The 10,292-nt window shown below is 37.6% G+C and overlaps 1 protein-coding gene across 1 annotated transcript in view; it reads right to left on the bottom strand.

Moving 5' to 3' along the window:
* LOC133569664 (collagen alpha-1(XXI) chain-like) overlaps nt 1–7,031 on the bottom strand; it is a 222,237-nt gene extending 215,206 nt beyond the window's left edge. The window contains exons 1-3 of the mRNA XM_061922174.1: nt 6,944–7,031; nt 4,649–4,684; nt 837–881 (exon numbers count right to left, since the gene is read on the bottom strand). Coding sequence (XP_061778158.1) covers nt 837–881; nt 4,649–4,684; nt 6,944–7,012 — 150 coding nt within the window. The 5' untranslated portion in view covers nt 7,013–7,031. The remainder of the gene's footprint in view (nt 1–836; nt 882–4,648; nt 4,685–6,943) is intronic.
* Nucleotides 7,032–10,292: the final 3,261 nt, after the last annotated feature.

Genomic DNA, 10,292 nt, shown 5'->3' with positions numbered 1-10,292 from the left:
CCTAGTGTCTGAATGTGAGTGTGAATGTTGTTTGTCTTTCTGTGTTGGCCCTGCGATGAGGTGGCGACATGTCCGGGGTGTACCCAGCCTTCCGACGGATTGTAGCTGAGATGGGCACCAGCGCCCCCCGCAGGGGGAATAAGCAGTAGAAAATGGATATACATATACATATACATATATATACATATACATATATATATATATATATATATATATGTGTATATACATATATATACACACATATATATATGTGTATATACATATATATACACACATATATATATGTGTATATACATATATATACACATATATACATATATATATATATATATATATATATATATATATATATATATATATATATACATATACATATATATACATATATATACATACATATATATACATATATATACGCATACACACACATATATACATATACACATATATATATATACACATATATATACAGTATATACATATACACATATATATACACACACGTATACACACATATATATATATATATATACAGTATATACATATACACGTATATATATACACACACATATACACACATATATATATATATATATACATACATATATACACACACATATATACACACACACACATATATACATACATATATATATATATGTATATATATATATTTATTTATTATTATTTTTTTTTCTTCTTTTTTTTTTAATCCATTGTGGTCCCTGAGTTAAAACATTTAGGGAGCACTGCCTTAAACATCCCATATGAATAAAATCAACAGACTATGTTGCTGTCGTTGTTGTTCATCATCATCAGAAAAAAATTGTTCTTACTTTCTCCCCCTGCAGTCCAGGAAGACCGGGATCCCCTGTTTTACCCTGATGACAGAGAAAATATATTGAAATTAAAAAAAATAAGTCAAATATAAACGTAAATAAATGCATTAACTGTCCTGGGTCTACATAAGTGTACTTCACTACTGACTCTCTAGTACTGGGAGAGCTGCGTTCAAGTCCGCCTCCAGGATTTGTCTTCTTTGCCTCAATGTTTACTTCTTGTGCATTTTTCTACTTTATCTTGCTGCTTTGCCTCAGCCAAACCTTAGTTTTGCTCGAGTTGTTCTATTTTCCAACGGCCTTCGCTGGCTTTTTGTTTGTTGTTTTGTAAATGCTACTTTTCTGTTGTATTTTGTGTTTTTTTCTCTTCATGACACATCTATGTGAGCAAGTAAATAAAGGCTACTTTTTGTCGGAGATTAGACCAAATTGTTACATATGAAAGGTATTTCGTTGTACGAAAGCTCATCTACTCCTATCGTAGATCTGCTGTCACAGTACATCCAAAATGCTGCCCGCAGTTATTTTTTTATTGGTTTAGAACAAGGGTGTCAAACTCAAATACAGAGTGGGCTAAAATTTAAAACTGAACAAAGCAGCGGGCCAAGGTTGAACAAATTAACCTTTTAATAGGGACCCAAAAAAGTTTTGCATTTAATATTGTACAAGCAATGCTTATATAACCTTATAGTGACATGCAAAATCGAGTTTCAAATAATAATAATAATAATATCAATGGCATATGAAATAAAATGAAAATAAAAATTGAATGCCTCTTTTCTATTTGCAGCAAAATGGGGTAAATATCAAAATAAACTTTTTCCAAAGGCTAATAATGAATTTGAAAATAAAATAATAATGAATGAATCAAACATTCAAGCCTTGAAGTAGCAAGAGAAAGTGCATGAATAAAATGTTAATTATTGCTCAGTTTGCTACATTGATTTGCTTCAACACTGAATATGGAACAAGCAACGCTTATATAACTTGATAGTGCAAAATCAACTTTCAAAAAACAAACAAAAAACATCAATGGTATATTAAATAAAATTGAAATAAAAAATGTAATGCCTCTTTTCTATTTGCAGCCTTCTAAAGTAAATATAAACATTAACTTTTTCCACACTGTTTGTAGAGAACGCTAAAGGCAGTGCCTTTAAGGAACGCCCCCAATATTGGAAGAATTGGGAGAAATTCAGGCGAATGGTTGCCCTGAGAGATTTTGGGAAAGGCATTGAACTTCGGGAGTCTCCCGGGAAAATCTGGATGGTTGGCAAGTATGAGTATTAACGGTAAATGCGGTGTTACAGCGGTAATACCGCTGTATAGTACCGGCGGGCCAGCTCTAATGTTAATTTGATATTGCCTCAAGGGGCAAAATTAAATTACACGGCGGGCCGTATTTGGCCCGCGGGCCAAAGTTTGACACCCATGGTTTAGAACATTACACAAAAAAAAATGGAATCTGAAAACCAAAACGGCAGTTGACCCGGGCGTTTCACAATACTGTATATGGTCTTCATTTGTTTAGGTGCATCCTGTCACAATGAACATGTGTACACATTTCTCGCAGGCTATATGTTTTTATGTGTGCTAAAAAGCTGGTCTGGCTGCACCAAACATTTAATGAAGTTGAATACAAATAAGGCTGTCATGGTCATACTTGCCAACTTTGAGACCTCCGAATTCAAGATATGGGTGTGGTTGAGGTGGGCAGGCTTAGGGGGGGATCGGGGTTTGGTGGTAGCGCTGGGGGGGTGTATATTGTAGCGTCCTGGAAGAGTCAGTGCTGCAAGGGGTTCTGGGTATTTGTTTATGTTGTGTTACGGAGCGGATGTTCTCCCAAAATGTGTTTGTCATTCTTGTTTGGTGTGGGCTCACAGTGTGGCACATATTTATAACAGTGTTAAAGTTGTTTATAAGGCCACCCTCAGTGTGACCTGTATGACTGTTGACCAAGTATGTGTTGCATTCACTTGTGAGTGTGAAAAGCTGTAAATATTATGTGATTGGGCCGGCATGCAAAGGAAGTGCCTTTAAGGTTAATTGGCGCTCTGTACTTCTCCCTACGTCCGTGTACAGAGCGGCATTTTAAAAAGTCATACATTTTTCTTTTTGAAACATATACCGATAATTTCCAATATTTATATTATCGGACATCTCTACTTATCTTTGTACTTTCTGCTATAGTTTTGTTTTTGTCTTAAATCATAGACCAAGAGTGGCAACCGTAAATCATGAAGCATTTAAAATATTGTCAGTAAAGTTTTTTTATTCTACTCCAACCTAATCCTAGATTGGGGGTCAGCAACCCGCGGCTCTCGAGCTGCATGGTGCTCTTTAGCACCGCCCTAGTGGCTCCCTCATGGAGCTTTTTCAAAACTGGAAAAAGATGGGGGAAGAGTCAGTGCTTCTGGGTATTTGTTTATGTTGTGTTACGGTGCGGATGGTCTCCTGAAATGTGTTTGTCATTCTTGTTTGGTGTGGGTTCACAGTGTGGCACATATTTGTAACAGTGTGAAAGTTGTTCATACGGCCACCCTCAGAATGACCTGTATGGCTCTTGACCAAGTATGCTGGCATTCACTTGTGTGTGTGTAAAAGCCGCACATTATACGTGACTAGGCCGTCACGCCGGTTTTATGGTGGAAATGCGGACGTGTTTGTAGAGGACGCTAGAGGCACGGCCTTCAAGGCAACCCCCCAATATTGTTGGGTGGAAATCGGGAGACATTCGGGAAAATGGTTGCCCCCGGAGATTTTCAGGAGGGGCACTGAAATTCGGGAGTCTCCTAGGAAAATCGGGAGTTTTGGCAAGTATGGTCACGGCTTGTCACACTACACCGTGCCTTATTTTAAGTTTCTTGCTAATTTTCTGGGTGTAGTTTTAGTTCCTGTCTTATGCTCTTATTTTGTGGTTTTTCCTTTCCTGTTGTCCCCTTTCCTGCAGGAGCTTTACGCCTGCCTTTGAGCACTTTTCCCCCCTCATCTGTTTATGTTATTGATTATATAAGTTGGCCTTGCGACACCATCATTCACTATTCACTGGCGACTATAGACGATCCTTTCGATGCCGAGCTCTAGTACGCACCTACTTTTTGGGCGCTGTCTGCTCCACCTTCCTAGCAAGTGTTTTTGCTGTGTTCCAGCATTTAGGTTTTGTTTCCCTCATAGTCTGTCCGTTCAGAGCACTTCCCTGTTGCTCCCGCTTTTTTTGTGTTTTGTTTGTTTAATCAATACATCCCTGTTTTACTGCACGCTGCCACGTCGTACGTCTGCATTTTTAGAATCACTACAAATATCGTCGTCTTCCACCACACATCGCTTGACAAAGAAAAGCATTGTTAGCCGCCTCATGCTAGCAGTTGTTCACTATTTAGAATGCAAAGAAAGGGAAATGCATGTGTGTTACTGTCTCAGAAAGGATTGTGGATCATTAGCAAAACATTTTTAAAAAGTGCAGTTTTCTTTGAAGTCTTGTTTGCTCTTTGTTACACGTAGGTTTTGGTTACTACTTTTTTTATTTTTGTGTCTTGTTTTTCCTGCTACGATTAAAAAAAAAAATTAACTATCAGCTCTTTTGGACTTTAAGTTATTTATTGGTATTCAATTTCTACATTTGTTCTCCAACTCTGTCAGTTTTTTGTGTTTCAGCCTTCCTTATCTTGGCATATATTGTACCTTTGTAGTTTAGTATATATACCTTTCAATTAAATGTTGGTCAACATTTCACAACACTCATGTCCAAAACGTATCACAGCACAACTGAGACGATGACAGAGAAATATGAATAAACACCAAGTACTCACAGGCTTACCAACAGCTCCTGCATTTCCTTTTTCTCCCTGCAAAATAAAACAAACATTTTTTTTCTTAAAAGTATAGTTGTCAGGAAACCAACATTTCAGTAGTTAATACGAAAATAGATGAACCAATGTACTTTGAAATTCATTACTTTTTTAAAAAGTGTTTCACACTGTCAAGTACAAACCCCGTTTCCATATGAGTTGGGAAATTGTGTTGGATGTAAATACAAACAGAATACAATGATTTGCAAATCATTTTCGACCCATATTCAATTGAATGCACTACAAAGAAAAGATATTTAATGTTCAAACTCAAAAACTTTTTTTTTTTTTTACAATAAAAATTAACTTTGAATTTCATGGCTGCAACACGTGCCAAAGTAGTTGGGAAAGTGCTTGTTCACCACTGTTACATCACCTTTTCTTTTAACAACACTCAATAAACGTTTGGGAACTGGGGAAACTAATTGTTGAAGCTTTGAAAGTGGAATTCTTTCCCATTCTTGTTTTATGTAGAGCTTCAGTCGTTCAAAGGTCCGGGGTCTACGCTGTCGTATTTTACGCTTCATAATGCGCCACACATTTTCGATGAGAGACAGGTCTGGACTGCAGGCGGGCCAGGAAAGCACCCGCACTCTTTTTTTTACGAAGCCACGCTGTTGTAACACTTGTCTTGCTGAAATAAGCAGAGGCGTCCATGATAACGTTGCTTGGATGACAACATATGTTGTTCCAAAACCTGTATGGACCTTTCAGCATTAATGGTGCCTTCACAGATGTGTAAGTTACCCATGCCTTGGGCATTAATACACCCCCATACCATCACAGATGCTGGCTTTTGAACTTTGTGTCCATAACAATCCGAATGGTTATTTTCCTCTTTGTTCTGGAGGACACCACGTCCTCTGTTTCCAAATAGTATTTGAAATGTGGACTCTTCAGACCACAGAACACCTTTCCACTTTACATCAGTCCAAGCCGGCGGCGTTTCAGGATATTGTTGATAAATGGGTTTGGCTTTGCATATTAGAGTTTTAACTTGCACTTACAGATGTAACGACCAACTGTAGTTATTGACAGTGGTTTTATGGAGTGTTCCTGAGCCCATGTGGTGATATCCTTTACACACTGATGTCGGTTGTTGAGGCAGTACCGCCAGAGGGATCAAAAGTTTGTAATATCATCGCTTACATGCAGTGATTTCTCCAGATTCTCTAAACTTTTTGATGATTTTACGGACCGTAGATGGTAAAATCCCTAAATTCTTTGCAATAACTCATTGAGAAATGTTGTTCTAAAACTGTTCGACATTTTGCTTACAAAGTGGTGACCCTCACCCCATCCTTGTTTGTGAATTACTTAGCATTTCATGGAAGCTGCTTTTATACCCAATCATGGCACCCACCTGTTCCCAATTAGCCTGCACACCTGTGGGATGTTCCATATAAGTGTTTGATGAGCATTCCTTAACTTTATCAGTATTTATTGCCACCTTTCCCAACTTCTTTGTCACGAAATTCCAAAGTTAATGATTATTTGCACAATAGAAAAAAGTTTATCAGTTTGAACATCAAATATTTTGTCTTTGTAGCATATTCAACTGAATATGGGTTGAAAATGATTTGCAAATCATTGTATTCCGTTTATATTTACATCTAACACAATTTCACAACTCATATGGAAACGGGATTTGTAGCCAACCAGTAGCGGAAAAAAGTTTTGTAGATTATTCTGTACTCCATACATCCATCCATTTCCTACCGCTTATTCCCTTTGGGGTCGCGGGGGGCGCTGGTGCCTATCTCAGCTACAATTGGGTGGAAGGCGGTGTACACCCTGGACAAGTCATCACGTCATCGCAGGGCATCGTTATGTATTATTAATTCATTATTATGAGGTATTATTACCTAGGGATTATTTATATTATCACATATTACTGTTAATGTATGTTCATATTTTCAAATTCATTATGAGGTATTATTACATATAAGTATTGTTTATACTGACAATACCAACAAGAGCAGGTACCGATGTATTTTTTGCGTGTGGGTATCGACCTGGTATGGGAGTAACGATATTTGTGATTTCCTACTCACACATAAATACAAAATGAACAGTAATAAATGTAACTGAAATTAACAGCAATAAAATCTCCTTGGAGGACGCTTAAATTAAGACTGAGTGTAAAAACAATACATAACGTCCTTTTTACTTTTGGTACCGTGTGCTGATTCTGAAATGTGTTGATGTTCTGCCGGTGTGTAAAGAAACAAAGATATGGAAAAAAAATATTTTTACCGTGAGTCCTGCTGGGCCACGCTGGCCAGGAGGTCCAAGGACGCAATTGCAGTCTTCTTCTTCTGTCATTGTTGCTTTTCGATTTAGAGAACACTGAGGAGACAAGTATAGGCTCATTTGTACAAACTCAAAACAAGTACATGGAAAATATTAATTTGGAAAGGAAAATATTATGTTGTGTTAAAGATTAGGGTTTATAATATAAGTCTAGTTAAAAGGTTTCATTATGCTACAGTGTAGCTGTAATCAGAGACAGTTTTGAAGTATTTGATATATTTAAATTGAATACACAGTGCAGGCTAAATGTTTGGACACGCCTTCTCATTCAATGCGTTGTATTTATTTTCATGACTACCGTATTTTTTGGATTATAAATCGCTCCGGAGTATACGTCGCACCGGCAGAAAATGCATAATGAAGAAGGGAAAAAACATACATACGTCGCACTGGAGTATAAGTCGCATTTTTGGGGGAAATTTATTTGATAAAATCCAACACCAAAAATAGACATTTGTTTTAAACCATCTACTCATGAGCACGTTATATTTGAGTTGTGAATACATATTTTAAGGTTCTCTGTGAGAATGACATTGCGTTATTTTGTATGTGTACAGTTCCCGCGGCATGCTTAAAGTGGTTATTATGCAAAACCCACCTTTCTTACCAGTTTTTATGTATTTAGGATCTCCATAAGTGCGGAAATGTGAACTCAAACCATGGGGACATTGTGGAGATTTTTGTAAAACATTTATGCCTTGTTCCAAATGCGCCATTTGTTGGTAGTCATGATTTGTGACGAAGTTGATTTGTTACGTCAGCGAATACAGGATCTCCTTACATGGTAGAGGTTTTCCTGGAGACGCCGGCGCGAAAATGTTAACAACTGTGAAGAAGTTACTATTCCCCAAAAATATTGTGATTCTTTACAATGGCAATGGTAGAATCCATCTAATAACAGTATCTTTATTTGACTTGCACGTTAGCTCTCCCGTCCAGAGGCAAAACCTAGTAACTCACTTCTAGAAGATTTTGAGAAAACAAAGGAAAAACAATCCATCTTGATGCTGTCTTACAAAGATCTACAAAGTCATCAAACGTACAGATGTTTTTTTGAGCGTTCATTTTCTTGCCGATTGAGCCATGGATTGAATCTGCTCTCATGAACGTGTGCCCTTTCTCCAGATATTTTATTACAATCTCGGGTGGGCCCCATTCTGTGTTTGCACATTGGGCAAGAGCCGTGTACAGCGTCCAGTTTTTATTTTGACCTCCACAGTTATCTGCCCAAAAGAGTATGCAAGGGGAAGAATCAAGAACAATACATTTAATGAAGGTGCTTGCAACGTCCTGGGCCAATCTTCCAAATATCCCCTCGTGCCATAATATCACATAATCAGGTTGACCGTCGGCCTCCATTCCTGCAAATGTCTCATTAAAGACAATAAGGCGACTGACAAAGAAGCTCCGATTGGTCCCTTGAGATACTAGGTTTTTCTGTTGTAGCTACGCGGTTATGTGGTAGTTGTTAGGTCCTGCCATGCGCGTAACAGCTTACTTACGGAACAAATTACAATATCGCATACACTAATATCACCTAGGAACTCCAAAATTATTATCAGCTCAGTTTTGAACAAAATTGAGTTACTGGGTTTTGCCTTTGGACGGGAGAGCTATGTAGAATTGTCACTACTTACTATTTGATACGAAGATAAACAGGTTGCGTAAAATACAGGGACATATGTCGTTTCAAATGAGGAGACGGACATTATAAGAACACCGGTCGTTGTTGAAATACCAAGCTAATAAAACTTTGGGATGTTTAATTTTTTAAAGTTTCTTCTTCTTTGCTTTTCTAAGATTCGGGCTGTTACATGTACAGTTGAATGCTGAAATAAGTCGTTACCATTTCGAATAGTAGAATATAATTTTAATGTATGATATTTCTTGGTCCGCCGCGGTCTCACAAACTACAAAAATGGCTGGCAGTTTCGGTCAGCTTGAGGGGGCGAGGCGTGGAGACGTGACCAGTGGATGTTGCCAAAAAAAATAAAAAATGACCACCCCACTTTAACTTAAAACCCATTTTAGATGGTTAATTATAAATATATTACTTTTTTCATAGCTGTCATTGTTTTTTTTGTTTTTTTTATTAAATCAACATAGAAAAAACACGTTCAATTAATGCATCGACCCAAAAAAATAAACTCCCTCCCCCATTCACACTCATCCATACACACTCACACAAAAAGGGTTGTTTCTGTCATGACGCGGAGTCAAACCCGCGTTTCCTCGGGAACGTCGCTAACCTTCCCGTAAGCTTCACCTTTGCTTTGCTCTCTCCCTGTGCATCCCTGGTTCATGTCCCTTTGTGTATTCACAGTGACTCCCCTGCCTCCCGTGATCAAGCCTTGTGCTTCGACATCCAACCGGATTCCTGACTGCCCTCCTCGATCCACGACCTCCCTGCTCGGACCCAGACCAAACTGCCTAGCTCCTCCCCACGACCCATTGCCTGTCCACGAACTGCCTCTTCGTCTTGCGCCTCGTGATTCGACGAAAAATTACAACCAACACTCACAGACAACAACCCTTGGTAACATTTACATTATTAATCATACACATAGTCACACTCATTCACTTAGAGTAGCATACAGATGTCACGTATTCATCAAAGGTTTAAAATAAACCTTGAAAAACCGCAGTTCTGTCCTGGTTGTCGCCTCCTTCCCTCTGAACACAACAGTTTCTTTCTGCTACCAATATTCTGGTTCCCACAACATAGACAACGCAGTCTGCAAGGGACACAGTCCCTGAAGCACACATGATTGTGTGTGCCGCTGGTCCACTAACATTTTCATTAATTACTATTTTTTATGTAATTGTTTTTATATTGTTTTACCTTCTTTTTTATCCAAGAAAATGCATTTTATTTATTTATCTTATTTTATTTTATTTTTATTTCTTTTAAAAGGACCTTATCTTTACCAGACCAGGTTGTTAATGAAATTAGATTGGTTTAAAGCAGGGGTGTCAAACTCAAATGCAGAGTGGGCCAAAATTTTAAACAGAACAAAGCCAAGGTTGAACGAATTAACCTTTTAATAGGGACCCAAACAAGAATTGCATTAAATATTGAACAAGCAAGGCTTATATAACTTTAGTGGCATGCAAAATCCAGTTTCAAATAATAATAATAATTAAAAGAATATCAATGGCATATCAAATAAAATGTAAATAAACATTTTATGTCTTTTTTTCTGTTTGCAATCTCCCGACGTAAATATCAAAATTTTTCCAAAGGCTAATAATACATTTGAAAATAAAATAACAATAATGAATGAACCAAACA

Source organism: Nerophis ophidion, linkage group LG15 (assembly GCF_033978795.1).
Source record: "Nerophis ophidion isolate RoL-2023_Sa linkage group LG15, RoL_Noph_v1.0, whole genome shotgun sequence".
NCBI lineage: Eukaryota > Metazoa > Chordata > Actinopteri > Syngnathiformes > Syngnathidae > Nerophis > Nerophis ophidion.
This window is presented reverse-complemented; position numbering and strand designations above follow the sequence as displayed.